Raw genomic sequence first — 19,350 nt, forward strand, 5'->3', positions numbered from 1 at the left:
TGTGAATCTCCACCCACTATGGCAATGCCTCATGAACGCACATTCATATGCCTTAGAGGTATGCCCCAGGTGAACCTCCTCCCATGCATACCCCATCACTGACACCCACACCAATGATCCTCCCCTGTCACAGCTGTAACCCTTCTGTGAATAACCAAATACAATTAGTAAGAAAATGAAATGATAATGGTAGTTTGAAAAATAACAAAATACAATTTTTTAAAATTTGAAATAATAAAAAAAATAAAATTTTAAAAGTTTTTTGCTGTCTTTTTTTTTTTTTTTAAAGATTTATTTTTTTATTTATTTAATTCCCCTCCCCCGGTTGTCTGTTTTCTGTGTCTTGTTTCTTTGTCCGCTTCTGTTGTCGTCATTCGCGCTGGGCGGCTCTCCTTATGGGTGCACTCCCTGCGCGTGCGCGGGGGACACCCCTGTGTAGCAGGGCACTCCTTGCGCGCATCAGCACTGCGCATGGGCCAGCTCCACACGAGTCAAGGAGGCCCGGGGCTTGAACTGCGGACCTCCCATGTGGTAGAGGGACGCCCTAACCACTGGGCCAAAGTCCATTTCCCGTTTTTTGCTGTCTTGTATGCATATTGACATTTTCTTCTATTTATTCCCTCAGTGTCTTTTTTCATTTTGTCTTCAAAGAAACTTTAGGTTACAGAAAAGTCACATACAGAATACAGAGTATTCCCATATACCCAACATACTTCCCATTTCCCCCTTTCCCCTATTAATAACATTTGACATGTGGATGGTACATTTGTTACAATTGATGTACAAATATTGAAACATTGCTACTAACCATGGTCAATGATTTACATTATGGTTTACATTTTGGACCATATACTTGTATAAATATTGATGAGATTTAACATGGCCTGTATTCATCATTGCAAGATCATATAAAACAATTCCATCACCCCCAAAATGCCCCATGTTCCATCTATTCTATTTTGCCCTCCTTTACATTGTTTTTGAGCATACCAATATATATAATTTATCAACTTGCTTCCATCATTTAAAGCAAAACATGAATATTTCCAAACTATTTTTTTTTTAAAGATTTATTTATTTATTTAATTTCCCCCCCCCCCCCCCCCCAGTTTTCTGTTCTCTGTGTCTATTTGCTGCGTCTTGTTTTCTTTGTCCACTTCTGTTGTTGTCAGCAGCACGGGAAGTGTGGGCGGCGCCATTCCTGGGCAGGCTGCACTTTTCTTTCGTGCTGGGCGGCTCTCCTTACGGGTGCACTCCTTGCGCGGGGGGCTCCCCTATGTGGGGGACACCCCTGCGTGGCAGGGCACTCCTTGTGCGCATGGGCCAGCTCCAAGGGTCAAGGAGGCCCGGGGTTTGAACCGCGGACCTCCCATGTGGTAGATGGACGCCCTAACCACTGGGCCAAGTCCGTTTCCCTATTTCCAAACTATTGCAGTCTCTCTTTAAATATCCTTTTTATGGCTGCATTGCAGTATGACGTGAGCATTGGTATATTGTCTTTTTTTTTTTTTACATTTTTAAATTTTTTTACTTATTTATTCCCCCCCTCCTTGTTGTTTTGCATTCTCTGTCTGCTCTCTGTGCCCATTTGCTATGTGCTCTCTGTGTCTGCTCATCCTCTCTTTTAGGAGACACCAGGAACTGAACCTGGGATCTCCCATGTGGGAAAGAGGCACTCAATCACTTGAGCCACCTCCACTCCCTGCTTTGTTGTGTCTCTAGTTGTGTTTCCTCTGTGTCTCCTTGTTGCAACATCTTGTTGCATCAGCTTGCTGCACCAGCCTATTGTGCCAACTCGCTGTCTTGCTCATCTTCTCCAGGAGGCACCAGGAACCGAACCCAGGACCTCCCATGTGGTAGGTAGGAGCTCAATCACTTAAGCCAGTTTATTGTCTTTCTGCCTCTGTTTAGCAGGAGTGAAGAACACTTGAAATGTGGCCACAAAATGTTTGGGGAACTGAACTTGAGAATGGCCGGAATATAGAGTTTTAGGTGGAGAGAAGAGCAACATGATACCTGACAAATCAAATTCTGAAGGCTTTGTCAAGTAGTTTGGAGTTGAAATTGAAATCCTGAGGATACTGAGAGGTGAGTAACAAGATCAGATTTACATTTTTAGAAGATAACTCTTAGCAATATAAAGAAAGGAATTCAGTTAGAAGCAAGAGATGATGAGTTAGGACTAAGAAGGTAGCAATGAAAATGAAAAGTCATATTTAACATTTGGTGACAAAAGGAGTACAGGAAAGAGAAAGGAATCATCCAATAAGCAAATGTTTAGAGAAACACTAAATAAAACAGATAAATACCTCTGCCTTCATGGAATATCAGTCCGACTGAGATTAAATTCCAAATTTTGGGCTTGGGTAAATAGATATGGCAATTGCCCAAAATAGAAGAGAAAAGATAGAGCTATTGTGTTTTTCTTTTGGTGGAGAGTGACATGTTGAGTTCAGATTTCGACTATAGGTATGTTCAATTTCAGATGTCCTGTATCTTGACTCATTTCAAGTGTCTTCCCTAATTCTTTCTTCTGCCAGGTATAGGATTCCTATTTGAATGATGGAAATGTTTTGGTAATGGTTGGTAGTGATGGTAAAATAACATTGTGAACATAATTAATGGGACTGAAATATATACCTGAATGTGATTAAAAGGGGAAATGTTAATAAGGCACTGGGTGACTATACAGAATAAAATATCACTGTACATACAAGAAAAAAGGGCGGAAATGTTAGATTGTATATATGGTAACAGAACAAAAAATTTTTAAACTGAAAATCCATGGAACTACACTATACAAACTGAATCCTAAGTTAAACTATGGACTATAGTTAATAGTGCAATTATAAAAATGTTCTAGCATCAATTGTAACAAATATTCCACAACAATGCAAGGTGTTAATAGGGTGGTATATGGGAATCCTGTATTTATCCATGATTCTTCTGTAAATGCACAACTTTTCTCATTTAAAAAAAAATGCTTAAAGAGTCATAGTAGGGTGTCCTGTTGCCCTGGCTGAACACTCCCTCACTCCTCACTGGCCTATACTCCCAATGCAGATCCCTTGTTTTGGCTCAAAAGGGAGCAGAATAACCATCCTACACAGACCAGAGTGTATAGGTCTGGTCCAGTCTGTCTGGTGGTGGCCTGAGGAACTCCATATCCCACAACTTGCTTTGCATGTAGAAAATGGCTCACCAAACTCTCCTACAGAACACTGTGGGAGAGCAGTAAAGTTGTGCTGCCTGGGGCAAGAGATGGCTGGCTGCAAGAAGTACAGTGGAGTGCCTGGGACAATGAGGAAACTATTTTCTAAAGAAGAAAGGACATTTGTATCTGTATAAAGAGACAAATTCTTTGAACCGCAGGCACATACACAAGAAAACAGGCATTGCAGAAAGAGCAGGGAGGCCTCTGTACTGAGCTATTCTCCAAATTCATTGTATGTATAAGCCCTGAAGGACAGCACTTACATTGGCCAATATTCGAAGATTAAAAAGGTATCTTCTTTTGTTTCTTTGTTTCTTTTTTCTTTTTTTGGTTAGCTCCTGGCATTCAAGGAAGGACCTGTCATAACACTAGCTGTATGCGAGCTTAAAAAATGGATGCATCTCTGTCTAAATTCCAGTAATAACACACTAAAATATCAAAATTTTCAGGTTTCAACAAAAGCCTACAAAACACACAAAAGGAGAGGAAGTAATTGCCCATGCAAAGGAGAAGATTGAAGCATTAGAAACCATCAATGAGGAGGACCAGATGCGGGACATACCAGAAAAAGACTTTTTAAAAAATGTCGTAAATGTTCTCAAAGTACTAAAGGAAAATATGGACAAAGAACTAAAGGAAATCAGGAAAACAATAGATGACTACACAGAGACTTATCAACTGACAGATGGAAATTATGAAAAAGAACCAGAGTGAAGACCACAATACAGAAATTTAAAATTCCCTAGATGGGTTCAATAGCAGATTAGAGCTGGCAGAAGAAAAGTCAGTGAACTTGATCATAAGATAATTGAAATTATCTAGTCTGAGAAGCAGAAAGAGGAAAGAATGAAGAAAAGTGAACAGAGCCTGTGGGACACTGTATTAGTCAGCCAAAGGGGTGCTGATACAAAATACCAGAAATCTGTTGACTTTTATGAAGGATATTTATTTGAGGGTAGAAGCTTATAGTCACAAGGCCCTAAAGAGTCCAATTCAAAGTTACTTCCTTACCAAAAGCCTGTTGTCACATATTGAAACAAGGTGGCAGGAGATGTCTGTGAGGGTTCAGGCTTCCTTCTTCCCTGTTAAGGCTCCACGGGCCTAGCTTCTTCCAATCTCAATTGTAGGCTGACATGAGGCTCATCTCTCTCCCCAGGGCTCATTTCTTTCCGGGCTCAGCTACATTGCTCTCTCCTCTGCTGTGTCATTTTCTCTGTGAGTCCCAGCTCAGCAAGGGAGTGGGGACTCAACATCTTACTGACATGGCAGAATCAAAGCCTAATCATAATTTAATCAAGTAAAATCACAACTTCTGAATATGTGCAGAGGAACAGACCAGTTTATAAATACAATCCAGTATCTATTTTTGGAATTCATAAACAATGCCAAACTGCCACAGACACCATCAGGCATATAATATATACATTGTGGGAGTCCCAGAAGAAGAAAGAGAGAAAAGAGCAGAGAGAATATTCAAAGAAATAGTGGCTGAAACCTTTCCAAATTTAATAAAAGACATATACATATACACTCAAGATGCTCAACAAACTCCAAACAGGTATAAACCCATATAGTCCCATATTGTGCCATATTATATTTAATCTGTAAAATGCCAAAAACAAAGAGAAAATTCTGAAAGCCACAAGACAGAAGTAGCATATCACATACAAGGAGCCTCAATAAGATTAAATGCTGATTTCTCATAGGAAACCATCAAGCCAAGAAGGCAGTGGGAAGATATATTTAAAGTGCTGAAAGGAAAAAAAAAAAAAGCAACTAAGAATTCTGTATCTGGCAAAACTGTCTTTCAAAAATGAGGGAGGAATTAAGACTGTAGAAGTTTGGTATTATTTATGAATTCCAAAAGTAGATATTGGATTATGTTTGTGAACTGGTCTGTTCCTCTGGGCATATTAGATTGGATTGGATTCAGAGGTTTCCTTTTACTTGATTAAGTAATGATTAAGGCTTTGATTGGGCCATGTCAGTAGGACTTTGAGAAGTAGGACTCAGAGAAAACAATGTGGCAGAGGAGAAAGTATGAGTTTTAATGCTGCAGCCCCAGTAAGTAAATACACACAGAAACAGATATGTGAGGAAGACTGCATTAGACATGGCAGAGGCCCCTGGAAGAGAGATGAGCCATTCACCTAATAGCTTACAGCTGTCCTTGTGGAGACACCAGACCAGCTGAGCCTAGAGAGAAACAAGCCCCAGGAGAGAGATGAGGTTTTATTCCAGTTTATAGATGAGGTTTATTCCAGTTTATTCCAGTTTATAGTTGATATTGGAAGAAGCTGAGACCATGGAGCTATAAGAGGGAGAGGAAGGCTGGACCCTTGCAGACATCGGCAGACATCTTGCTCCAACATGTGGCAACAGACTTTGGTGCGGGAAGTAACTTATGCTTTATGGCCTAATAACTGTAACTTTCCACCTCAAATAAATATCCTTTATAAAAGCCAACAGATTTCTGGTATTTTGCATCAGCACCCCTTTGGCTGACTAATACACTGGGACTTAGAATGCAAGCTTTACATCAATGTTAAATTTATTGAACTTGATAATTGTACTTAAGGTGGTGTATATATATATATATATATATAAATAAAATAGGAAATGTACACGGAAGTAATATGTATTCAAGGAGTATGATGTGTAAAACCTGCTTTCAAATGTTTAGAAAACTGATAGAGAGATGATTGATAAAGATAGAATGATATGGCAAAGGGAAAATGTTAGATTTGATAGATCTGGGTATCTGGAGGAGATGGTATGTTGTAGTTCTCTGCATGGGGAACGACTTACTATAGGAATGTAACTGTCCTATAAGTTGAAATTATTTCAAAGTAAAAAGGTAAAAAAATTGGATGTATGGGTTTGAATTTTTAAAAAGCAAGGTATGGGCTATAACTATAGATTAGGGATCTATTAGGAAATAGCTGGTACTTTGAAACCTGATAATAATTTATAGAGTTGTAGAAAAAAGGGCTTAGGTCAAAAACCTGGAGAAGATTAATATTCAAGGAAAAGGTTGATTTCAAGAGCCCACTGAGTAGATTAGCCAAAAGAAACCAAAGAAGACTCCGAGAAGTCCATGAGCAAAGTCACGATGCCAAGGGATAGGAAAATGACAGAGAAGAGAGAGGGCAATGTTGTCAAATGCTCCAGAGATGATGAGAATTGAAAAATAAACTTTTTCTACCAAAGATATCATTGTTGACCTGTTTAGAGCTTTAGCATTGGGGGTGGAAGTCAGATTGCATTAGGTTTTATTGTAAATGTAAGTGGAGACAAAAAGAATGCTACTCTTTTTCTCTTTCTCTCTCTCTCTCTTAAATGTTTGACTAAATTAAGTATGGTGTGGGTATAGATGAATAATTTCTGACATAAAAGATGTTATATTGTTTGGTGAAAAAGCAGATTATAAAACAGTGTAATAGTATAATTCCACTTGTTCAAATTATCTATTGCTGCATAACAAGCCACTCTAAATTTAGTGGCTTAAAACAATATATTATTATTTCTTTTAGTTCTAGGGGTTAACTGGACTCAGCTGGGCAATTCTTGACATGGTGTCTCACAGAGTTGTAGTCAGATAGAGCTGATAGGACCATGGGAATTCGTTAATTTGCCCCTTTGCTTATTGTCTAGTTTCTTTCTATAACAGACACATTTATTGGATTTACAGTAAGAAATTCAATAACAGCCATTTAAAATTTACCAAAATAGAAGTTTAGCTGGGAAGGGAAGAAGAGAGAAAAGACAGCAACTAGAAAAGAGCACAAGGTAAAAGGATGTTTTCTTTTGGAGGTCGAGGATGGGGTTTGGGTGGATTTTTTCTTTCTTTCTTTTTTTTTTTTTGAGGTACCCAGGGCTGGGGATTGAATCTGGGACCTTGTCATGTGGGAAGCCGGGACTTGACCACTGAGCCACATCAGCTTCCCTGAGTTGGTTTTTTCATTTCTTTTGCTTGTTGTTCATTTTTGTTTTTTTCAGGAGGCATCAGAACCAAACCCAGGACCACCATGTGGGAGGCAGGAGCTCAACTGCTTGAGCCACATTAGTTCCAATGGCTTGGGCAGATTTTGAGGCTGAGACAAACTGCTCTTACATGCCAGCTGAAATGCTTGTCTACTGTGTAGTATTCCTGCACACATACCCCCAGTGTCTTCAAATGTACTTATTATGAGGAAACAGACAAATCCAAACTGAAGGACATTCTACAATACTGATCTGACCTCAGACATGACAACCAAATGTATGATCCTATATTGGATCCAGGATTGGGGGAAGGACAGGTATAAAGAACATTATTGGGACAAATAGGGAAATTTGAATATGCTAGTTATGTTAAATCAATGTTTAACATTTTTAGTGACTATGTAGGAGAATATCTTGTCCTTATTTTTAGGAGACGCCTGCTAAAATATTTAGGGGTGAAGTGTTATGATATCTGCAACTAATTCTCAAATGGTTGAGATAAAAAAGAGATATAGAGTAAATGTGGGGAATGATCTGTAGGTTTGGAACTTTTCAAAATAAAAAGTATGGGCAGGGAAAGAGTAATGCATTCTCTCCTCTGCACGTGTGTGTGCGCTTCAGATCAGAAGGTTCTGGCTTGAGTTGCTGTGGGATGGCTGCATTCAGGCCTCTGTAGCTTCCTGTAGATCTGAGCTTTCCAAAGTCCTTTCTCTAGCTTCTTGACAAAATCTATGAGCTTCTGCTAGGTTTCCATTAAATTTCCTTTTACTTAAATTAGCCATAGTGATTTTTTGTCATTGCAACCAAGAACTGTAAACATAAAATAGGCATATATACAATATACAACACACAAGTTTATTCTACTTAGTTTTAAGGCAGTCAAATGAATATATTTTGAAATGTTTGGGGGCATCACGATGTTCCTGCCTACTAATGAAATGTGTGAAAAACCTCAGTGCATTTTTCAATAAATTTACTTTTTGAAATGAATCAAACATGTTTAATTCTTTGCCCAAAGCTGTTCCTTCTTTATCTAATCTAATGTGCCTTAAAGTCAATCACTTCCAGTACACCTAAAGTGGAAATCAGTAGGGGGTCATTGCAACCCAAGCACAAAACAGCAAAGAATATTTTATATGAATAAAACACTGGAAAATTCAATTGTAGAAGGCATGTATGGCAAAAACCTGAGCCACTTGTTCACACTTTGAATGACCTTGCTAACAAAAGTCATTTAGGACCACCTTTCACTTTTCGTAAGAGAACAAGTATCTTTTGTACCAGGAAAATTAGGAAGTGGAGAGCATGAGAGAATACCAGGGTGTGATTCATCACATAGGTTATTTAAGAAGAAAATTAATATTTTGATGATCTATCATGTGCCGTGTATATTTGTGATCTCGTTTTTAGTCCTCACAAGTTTGTGATAGAGGTGTTGTTATCTGCATCCTACAGAATCCTACAGGAAATCTCAGCGGAGAGAGAATTGAGCCTAGATCAGGGGATGCCAAAGCCACATTTTCTCAAACCATGTTGTCTCTTGGTGGACAGGAAGAGGCTTCCCTGGGAATAAAGTTTCCCAGAATTGGAGCAAAATGTAAATGCCTAAGGGAAAACTTCAACTGGTCCCTTCAGGGCCAGAATATAAACCACTCTTTGCCTAGACGGCAGTTTGAAATAGAGGGCAATACCACACCATCGTCTTTTATGCTGCCATTCGACTTTTTAGAACAGGCGATCCTCTTCTCCATAACAGGAAACAAATACCAAGAAAAGGACGAATAGCAATTATGGAAGGCAATTTCAAAATTTGTGGGGGGTTACACCACCAATTCAAACAAGTTGAGTGCAGTGAAAGGGACCCTCCAGGTGTAGGGCACAGCCCGCATGTAGGAATTCCAACTCCAGGCTCCTTTTGGCCAAGAATACAAGAAAATGACTTCATATTTTTCTAGCAGTATTTGTCTTCAGGCTTCCCGGTACTTTAGCCCAGCGCCTGGACCACTCCCACAAATGCCGGTCAAGAGTGACTGTCAGGCAACCTTCACGAGCCCAGCCAGGCCTCGCCTCCTGCCCCCGCCCCGCCCCGCCCCGCCCCGAGCCCGGACCCCACCCCGGACGTACCGGCCCGGCCCGGAGGGGTCACACGTCGCCAAACTTTAGCGCAGGCGACAGTCGGGCCTGCGCCTATAGGCTAAAAACAGGCGCGCATGCGCCAGATGGGAAAGTTTTGTGGGTTTTTTTTGCCTCTTCTCCCCCACCCCTTTTGCCTAAAGCTGGTTTAGCAGGGGATGCTTCCGGGACAAAGGGTGTGCTTCCGGGGAGCGGGAACGCTGAAGCGCGGTGGCTAAATTCAATCCAGGCTTGCAAGATTCTTGGCTGAGAAGGCGTAGCTATGGACAGGTCAGTTCTGATGGTGACAGCTTAGCCCGTGAACTTGTCCAATAGTGGAACGGAATAGGTGAAACCATACTTATAGAGGAAGCCCAAGGTTCCGGTGTGCTGCTCCTGGGACTCCTTTCACGGGCTGGGAGACTCTGCAGCCGATAGAGGAAAGGCTGCTAGGCAGGGGTTAGGGATGGGGAATACAGATAATGATAATCTCCCGTGTTCCTGAGGTGGCTTTGCGATCTATCTCTTCGGAGCTTTCCCTTAACATTTTTCGCGCCTAGTGGGCGGGCTAGTGGTGGCCCTGGATTAGAGATGGTAAGTGACCAGGTCGAAATCACAAAGCCAGTCTCATTTCAGACTTTTGGTTCCTAGCAGCAGGTAGTTATTGAGCTGCTCCTGTGAAGCGGGCACTGTGCTAGCTGCTTGCAACGGAGAGACTTACTCAAGGTCCTTGGCTTCGGGGAATTCGTTGTCTAGTGCAGGAGACAGCTAAGCGCAGTATAAAGTGATAAGTATTTTGTAATCCACTGTGGGAAGAAAAAAGAGCGATTAAATTTCGCCGTAAGAGGAGGTATCTGGAACTCCTCTCAAAGGAGGTAACTTTCAAACTGTTCTTAGAATATTAACAGCAGCCAACATTGAGTGTGACTGCCACTGTGCTAAATACACTTAGGTATATCATTAGCTAGTTTAATCTTTATAACAGTGAAGAATAGGCACTCTTATCCTCTTTTCATAGATGAGAACACTGAGGTTAAAAGAAGTCAGGGAACTTGAGTCAAGGTTAGAATGCTAATAAGTAGAAGAACCAAGTTCCCAGCCTGCATCTGTGTGTCTTCGGAACTGGAGTTCTTCACCTGTAGGTTACTTGATGAATGGATAGATGTTCACCACTTGGACAAGGCGGCAGGTGTATACTTACGTAAAAAGAACAGCATGTGTGAAGTCGTGAGCCAATGAAAGTGCATGCTTTGTGTCAGTGAATGGTCACATTCAATATATGTGTGTGGGGGTGATGTTTGTGACTGAATGTAAGGCTGAACCCGTAAACTGGGATCAGGTTGTGAATACCATGCCAAGAATTTAGACTTGATTTTGAGTGTTTTAAGTGGAAGAAAGGTATATTAGATTTGTGTTTTAAAAACACAACTTATAATCCATGCAGTTTAATTTCTAGACCTTTGGGTGAGAATAACAGGAGAACTGGAGCATTATGAATGTAACAGTGGTGAGACAGGAGACATCCTTAGTGTATCCTGAGGAAAAATCACCTGAAGGGTTGTTTCCCTCCAATTTACTAGCATTCTTTTTGCTTAACCTCCCATCTCACCAGCTCAAATGTCTCAGAGAACAGATTTTTCTATAGTACTCATTGTTTGAAGTATTTTGGAGACTACAGAAAGTTCTCTAATTCAGGAGTCCCTGCAAAAGGGAACTCCTCAATCCAATAAGGGAAAGAACATTTTCCTTCATGAAACAGTTAGCTAAAACAGTGTTATAATATATAGTCCAAGTGTTGAAGTAACTCCATAGAAAAAACGTCAACGTAGGAATGCTAGAAAGTCAGAGAAGCCTTTATTCAGGTAAGATTTGATAGCATTTGAGTGGGACAGGATTTAGAGTGGGGAGAGTGAGCATTCGAAGCACAAAGATCAAAGACTTGGCTATTGGAATAACCTTCCTTGACTGACTTGGAGTGCTTTATTACAGTCATGATGATAAAGTTCTTTTCAAATGCTATATTCTCATTTCAATTGATTATACAATTTTAGGAGTGGCTTTGGAGAAATGTCATCCCCTGTAATCCGGGAGGCAGAAGTGACACGGACTGCACGAAAGCAGAGTGCTCAAAAAAGAGTTTTAAGTATCCTTTGCATTTTAGGCATTATTATAAAATTGCAACATGTTTAAAATCTAGGTTATAGAATTTTCTTTTTATGAGAGATATTAACGCTAGTTATAAAAATAAAATATAGCCTATAGTGCTGAAATATGAGATTAAAATTTATATTTCTCTGAAAATAAGGACGTTACATTTTACTGGTGTCATTTTGTGGTTAGGTTCTGTTAACAGTAGAGTTTTGTTTTTTTTTTTATTTGAAATTAGACTAAGAACTTTTAAGTTCAGTGTATTGTAATCTAAGACTGACAATTTAGAATTTCACTGACAGAGGGAATTAGTTATTTATTTACTCTTTGTGTAAAAAAAAGTGGTAGTCATGAACTATGCTGTTCCTGAAAAATGTATTCACATAATTTGTGTAGTATAAATTTGATTAATTCTAATTTAATGATCTCTTTTCTGCATGGAAAACTTTCCTTAACTATTCTAACAGTTCGAGCATCCCAAGAAGAAAATTTGGCTAACACCACACCAAGAAACCAGGTTATCCCTCGAACTCCCAGCTCATTTCGACCACCTTGTAAGACTTTTTGGCTTTTAAAACATCTAATAATAACACTAATAATAGAACTAACATTTATTATACATGTAATAATATATTTGGTTGCAATATCAATAATAACAGTAATGATTGCAGCTACTTTTGAGTTCTTACCATGTGCAAGTCACTGTACTTTATATAAACACACAATAGCTATGATGTAGATATTTTTATCTCCATTTTACCAAAATTAAAAGTGAAATTTAGAGAAGTTAAACAATGTGGGTAAGTATATAAGTAATGTAAACAGATTCAAACAATGGTGTTCTTACTCCAAAATTCATGCCCTCTATACTACACTGGTTCCTCAGTGTACCTTATAAAATTAGAATATTAAGAACCCATTAGCTCACTGTTGTACTTTTATTTTACTGCTCAGTAATTTTATAATGAAAGCCTCTCTATTTGCAGTAAAAATTTTCCTGATAGGCTTGATAGTACCAAAAACTCTTATTTAGGAAAAGAAGTTAAATCTTCCAGTTATGAAAATGTTAACATTTAAAGTTTTTATTTGGTTAGAATCTAAATAATTGAAAACTGGAAACTTTATTGTTTGTTAACTTGTTTTGCTGTAATCACTGCTCATGCACCTTGGGTTCTTTTTACTAACCGCTTCTTTGTAGTTACTCCCCCGAACCGAAGCTTACTAAGGCAGCCAGATATTTCCTGCATTCTTGGAACAGGAGGAAGATCTCCACGGCTTACCCAGTCTTCAGGGTTCTTAGGAAACCTGTCCATGGTATGTAGAATAATGGGGCTGAAAATCAGGATCCAGACAAGGTCAATACATTGCATTTCTTTGATATGTTTAATTTTTTTAAAAATATGTAAGTTCCTCCCTCATCCTTTGATTTCATTACCTTTTATTTGTTGAAAGAACTGGATGGTTTGGCCTGTACAGTTTCCCAAAAGTGAAAAATTAAGATGAACTTAGAGCAATAGAACTTTCTTATTTTACCTATTAATATCAGCTTACATTTTTTCAAAAATAACATTTTAACTGGCTTTTTTTTTTAAAAGCATAGAGTAGTACAAAGAAGGAAACAATCCAAAAAAGCCTTAATTCCCTTAAGAAAGTAACCCCTATGTCCCTATGGTTATCTTTTTTTTTTTTTTTTTTGAGGTGAAATTCATGTAACATGAAATTAACCACTACTTTTAAATGAAAGTTCAGTGGCACTTGTAACAGTCATAGTGTCATGCAACCACTGCCTATCTCTAGTTCTAAAACATTTTATCACCCCTAAAATAAAACCCCATATCCATTAAGCAGTTATTCCTCATTTCCCCCTCCCCCAGCAACCACTCAGTTGCTTTGTGCCTTTATGAATTTACCTTTCCTGGGTATTTATATAAATGGAATGATAGCAATATGTGATCCTTTGTTTTGGGCTTCTTTCACTTAGTGTAATGTTTTTAAGGTTCACCCCTGTTGTAGCATGTAGCAGTACTTCAATCCTTTTTATGATTGAATTATATTCAATTGTATGGATATTGTACATTTTGGCTATCCATCTGTTGATGGACATTTGGTTTGTTTCTGCCTTTTGGCTACTGTGGATAGTGATGTTTTAAGTATTCGTGAACAGATATTTATGTATCTGTTGTCAATTTTGGGAGGTATGTACCTAGGAATGGAATTGCTGTGACTTTTAAAAATGAAGAAAAAATATGTAAGGTTTAAAAAAATTTTAATGGCATAAAAGTATGTAAATCGAAAGTAAAACCTCCCACATTCACCCCCACTTCCCTCTCCACTATTAACAGTTTCTTGTGATTTTTTCAAGGAAAAGAATAATATATGTGTATATATATCTGTTTCTTTTGTCTTTATTCATTCAATGGCAATAGCTCCATTACTTTTCTAAATCTTCCTTTTTCCTTTCAGGTGACTAATCTTGATGACAGTAATTGGGCAGCTGCGTTTTCATCACAACGTTCAGGACCCTTCACAAACCTAGAACCTCACAGTATAACAGAGGATATAACTCTCAGTGCTGTTATGCTACGTGAAGATGATCCGGGAGAAGCTGGTAAATGAGTTGGAGCTTTGTGAAAGAATAACTTGTTGGTTTTTCTTAGATCAAGAAAATTCTCCTCTATTCCTGAATTTCACTGTAATATGTATTTCACTAAGCTAATTAGTTGTGGTAATGGCTAAGTAAGTCTTTTGATGCAGTAGCTCTAGAAGATTGAGAATCTCACCTTAGTTTTCAGTTGGAGCATCATCATTTTATCTTTCAGTGTAAATAGCACCCTGTTAAGTTATTGGGTAAGTTTCCAGTATATTTATTCCTTTATTTGTGCTATTAAAATAGCTTCTCTTTTTCTTTAGGGTTAGTTTTTCTCTTTCTAACATTGTTGATATATTTTTGTTTTGTTTTGGCCTAGACAGTAATGCTGGGATATTTGGTTTGCTTTTTTTTAAATTGTGGAAATATATAAAACAAATGTTTTGCCATTTTAACATCTTTAAGTGTACACTTGAGTGGTATTAATTAATATTTACAATGCTGTGCCAACATTACTACCAATTGTTACCAAAATTTTTCATCACCCCAAACAAACTCTTTACCCATTAAACTATAATTTCTTATTTCCCCCTCTCCTGGCCTCTTGTAATTTCTAGTCTAATTTCTGTCTCTATATATTTGCTTATTCTAGGTATTTCATTTAATTAGAACCATATAGTATTTATCTTTGTATGTTTGACTTATTTCACTCAACATGTTTTCAAGGTTCATCCATGTTATATCATGAATCAAAAAGAACTTCATTCCTTTTTATGTCCTTTTTAAGACTGAATAGTATTTCATTGTATGTATATACCACATTTTGTTTATGCATTCATCTGTTGATGGAAACTTGGATCGTTTCCACTTTCTGGCTATTGTGAACATTGTGGAATTACCTGATCATACTTAAACTTTTTGAGGAACCACCAAATACTTTTCCATAGTGGCTATAACCATTTTACGTTCCTACCAACAATGCACAAAGTTTTCAATTTCTCCTCATCCTCTCCAACTCTTAGTATTTTCTGTTTTTTTAAAATAATAGACATCCTTGTGGATGTGAAGTAGTAGTTCATTGTAATGCTGGTCGTTTTTTGTTTTTTTTTTTTTTTCAGTAGAATTGTGACTTTGCTAGTTTCAGATTAATTGTTACCATTCCCTTTTGGAAAAAATCACTTGCTTTTAGTGTCTGACCGAGTACCAAACATTATTTCATGTTCTTCATTGTTTTATCATCATCATAAGTGAACACATTTGGGATCTTAAAAGACTTGTACTTATGTTTTTAAGTTTCAATCAAACAGAATTACATCGAAGTATATCAATCAACTTTGTTCTGTTCTCTTTCTTTTTTAATGTATTCTAGCATCCATGAGTATGTTTTCTGATTTCCTGCAGTCTTTTTTGAAGCACTCTTCAGCTACAGTTTTTGACCTTATAGAAGAATATGAAAACATTTGTGGCAGTCAAGTAAGCTAATTTCACTCCCATTATTGCTTACTTTTTGGTGCTTTTAGTTTTTCTGTACAGCAATAGACTGCTAAATTTCCAGACTGTGTTTAAGGGGTGAGTGGCAGAGGTAGTAGGGAAGAGGGAGGTCACCCAGATTGGGAGTCTATCCAAGATTTCTTTTTAGAGACAAAGGATCTTGCTACTTTAGAAAAGGAAATGGGCTTTAAAAAGAAAAATTTTGAGAAATACTGCATTCAAATATAATTGAAATAGTAACAGGAAGCAGATGTGGCTCAAGAAGTTGGGCACCTGCCTACCACACAGAAGGTCCTGCTTTCGGTTCCCGGTGCCACCTAAGAAGAAGAGCAATACAGCAAGCTGGCACAGTGAGCTGATGCAACATGACGCAATGAGGAAACACAATGAGAGACACAACAAGCAGGGTGTCGAGGTGGCTGAAGCTCTTAGGTGCCTCCGTCCTACATGGGAAGTACTGGGTTCAGTTCCCAGTGCCTCCTACAAAGAAGACAAGCACACAACGAACAGATAGCAAGCACAAACCACAAGGTTGTGGAGAAGAATAAATAAATCTTTAAAAAAAGAAAAATAACAGTGTAGCCAGCATATTTTAAGCATTTAATGTTCAATAGTTGATCTCTCAATAAAAGCAGTCATCTAATTAAAGAAGGAAAGTAGCAATAGCAATCCTGGAGTTAGGATTCCAATTGAGAATTTAAAAATTATTAGTAGTGTAGTGGTTATCACGTTCTCCTAACATGGGAAAGGTCCTTGGTTCGAAACCGGTCCCTTTTTCCAAAGCTCCTTCTTTATGGGAAGTGGATTTGGCTCAACTGATAGAGCATCCACCTACCACATGGGAGGTCCAAGGTTCAAACCCAGGGCCTCCTGACCCGTGTGGTGAACTGACCCACATGCAGTGCATATGTGCACAAGGAGTGCCGTGCCATGCAGGGGTGTCCCCTGCATAGGGGAGCTCCACATGCAAGGAGTGCACCCTGTAAGGAGAGCCACTCTGAGCGAAAAAGCACAGCCTGCCCAGGTGTGGCACCACACACAGAAAGCTGACGCAGCAAGGTGACGCAACAAAAAGAGACACAGATTCATGGTGCCGCTGACAAGAAGCCAAGCAGACACTGAAGAACACACATAGCAAATGGACACAGAAAGCAGACAATGGGGTGGGGGAAGGGAAGAGAAAAAAAATACTAAAAATAAATAAAAATTATTGAAGAATAAGAAGTACAGATAAAGCAATTATTAAACACTAAGCAAGTCTTAAAACACTAGTAACACTACTTTGTGAACACTTTAAAGGATTAGAAAACTTGATGGGTATTGTTTTTTACGTCTGAATGAGAATGATCCTGTTCTTAAATTTCCCTTGTTAAGACAAGGATGTGTAAGTCATAATCTTTGAGAAAGATTTCCTTTACCAAGGGTTCTTAAGCCTCCTGAAATTGTATATACAATATTTTGTTTTTCTGTGGAGTATGTCCATACCCGTCATTAGACTTTCACATGTGTTTCAGTCCCAGAAAGGATTAAGAACTACTGTTTTGGAACAAGGGACTTGGGTGAATTTTGTTTAGAAATGAGAATGTTTCTGTACCAATCTTAGGAAAACATTTTTTCTTGACTTGTTACATGGTCTAAATTTTTCAAGTGTAATATTGATATCTCACTTTTAATTTTTACTGCCCTTATGTTCATGTTATGATTTTGCCAGATATAGGTTAAATACAGCTTATCTCCTGGGTAGATAGTGAGGGAAAAAAAGTAACCATTTATATGTACATTAAACTTGTACATATATATTATACTCACACAAACACACTTTATCCAAAATAATTTCTAATGGTAATGTTAGGTTAAATTTAACTCCGACAGAAGAGATAGGCGGTAAAAGTTTATAATTATATGGTGTTAGCGCTATAAACTTGAAGAATACAAAATTATTAGTGACTAAAAAAGTTACAGAAAATTAACATCTTTACATCTGTGTTTTTAATTCAGGTGAATATACTCAGTAAAATAGTGAGCAGAGCAACACCAGGACTTCAAAAATTTTCAAAGACAGCCAGTATGCTCTGGCTTCTTCAACAGGAAATGGTCACTTGGAGGCTGCTGGCTTCTTTGTATAGGTAAATTTGAGGAGCACACATATCTGAAAGGTGACAAACCAATAGTCAATTTAATGCAAATGTTATTGGAAATAGGGTTTGCTTTTTTGGATCCTTGTTATCTCTCATTCTATTACCTTAGTTTTTAGGAGTGAGTTTTGAGGAAATTAGAGGATATCAGGTCACAAATTGGGTAGCTACCAAAAAGTTTTATATATATATATATATATATATATATATATATATATATATAAAGAAAAGAAAAAAAGATTTAAAGAACTACTAAAAATACTATAATATTTAGAAGAGAATAGATTAAGAAGAAGAACTATAAGGTAAACTTAACAGGTACTGACATGGAGGTTTGAAAGAAGTTAAACATATTTGCTTTCTCTCAGATGCTTTGTTTCTGCCTACATTTTATTGCTTTCTCATCCTAATAAAATCCTGAAAGTGAAAACTATATTAAAAAGTTAGGGATGTGCATTAATAAGAAGAACTGAATTCATCTTTTTATTGTAGTCACTAAAGACTTGTTGCAGTGTATATAGTCTTTTCCAGGGGTCAAGTTTGGTCAGATTTAACAGGAATTTATACTTGTATCTTATATTTAAAGTATGATGATCAAGTTAATTGGAAAATTGTTTACATTGGATAGACTGCAGGTTTATGTGTACATGTAGCTTAAAAGGTGCTTTCATATATTCATGTGAAATAAAGCTTTCTCATTTTTGTTATTTTTTTCCCCAGAGATAGAATACAATCTGCGTTAGAAGATGAAAATATGTTTGCAATGACTGTAAGTTTTGTGTTATTTTCTTTCCCTTATAAATGCTTAGAAGTAAACCAGTAAATAAATGATACAATTGAGAAAATTCTTAACCTCTCATTCTCTTTGTTTCCCCTACTGTACATTGCTGCTATTTTTGGCTATGCCTGCCCAATTATTTATTTCTTTATTAAGCAGTATTATTGAGATATATTCATATACCCTATGATTTATCTAAACTGAATAATCAGTGGTTCTTAATATCACAATGTTGTGCTTTCATCATCACAAAAAATTTTAAAATAATTTCATTATTCCAGAAAGAAAAATTTCACACCCCTTAGCATGCCATCCCTAGCTCTGCATAACCACTAATCTAATTTCATCTTTATAAATTGATTTATGTTTATATTTTATATAAATGGAATCATGCAATATATTACACAGTATATTTAGTTCATAGTAACGCAGTGATACACTATTTGTCCTTTTGTGTCTGGCTTGCTTCACTCAACAATGTCCTCCAGGTTCATCCATGTTGTCATATGCTTTCAACTTCATTTCTTCTTACTGCTATATAATTTTCCATCATTATGGAAATTTTCCATAATTTTCCATACATACTACAGTTTGTTTATCCATTCATCAATTGATGGACACCTGTGTTGTTTCCAACTTTGGACAATTGTGACTAATGCCTCTGTGAACATAGGACTGCAGATATCTATTCATGTCACTGCTCTCAGTTCTTCTGGGTATATACACAATAGTGATATTGCAGGGTCACGTGACAAATCTATATTCAACTTCTTTAGGAACTGCCAAATAGTCCTCCACAGTGGTTGTACCATTCTGAATTCCCACCAATAGTGAATAAGTGTTCCTGTCTTTCCACATTCTCTCCAACACTTGTACTTCCCTGTCTTTTTAATAGTGGCCA

At 37.6% G+C, this 19,350-nt stretch overlaps 1 protein-coding gene across 2 annotated transcripts in view; it reads left to right on the plus strand.

Annotated features, from left to right (window-relative positions):
• Positions 1–9,336: 9,336 nt before the first annotated feature.
• Positions 9,337–19,350, plus strand: part of NUP107 (nucleoporin 107) — a 50,775-nt gene continuing 40,761 nt past the window's right edge. The window contains exons 1-8 of one of the 2 annotated variants that reach the window (XM_058308407.2): positions 9,337–9,601; positions 11,362–11,453; positions 11,926–12,012; positions 12,657–12,772; positions 13,922–14,066; positions 15,415–15,518; positions 17,535–17,662; positions 18,392–18,440. In XM_058308407.2, the coding sequence (XP_058164390.1) occupies positions 9,594–9,601; positions 11,362–11,453; positions 11,926–12,012; positions 12,657–12,772; positions 13,922–14,066; positions 15,415–15,518; positions 17,535–17,662; positions 18,392–18,440 (729 nt within the window). In that variant the 5' untranslated portion in view covers positions 9,337–9,593. The remainder of the gene's footprint in view (positions 9,602–11,361; positions 11,454–11,925; positions 12,013–12,656; positions 12,773–13,921; positions 14,067–15,414; positions 15,519–17,534; positions 17,663–18,391; positions 18,441–19,350) is intronic. The other variant, XM_058308408.2, reaches the window with a different exon arrangement.

The sequence above is a fragment of the Dasypus novemcinctus genome, chromosome 12 (assembly GCF_030445035.2).
Source record: "Dasypus novemcinctus isolate mDasNov1 chromosome 12, mDasNov1.1.hap2, whole genome shotgun sequence".
Classification (NCBI taxonomy): domain Eukaryota; kingdom Metazoa; phylum Chordata; class Mammalia; order Cingulata; family Dasypodidae; genus Dasypus; species Dasypus novemcinctus.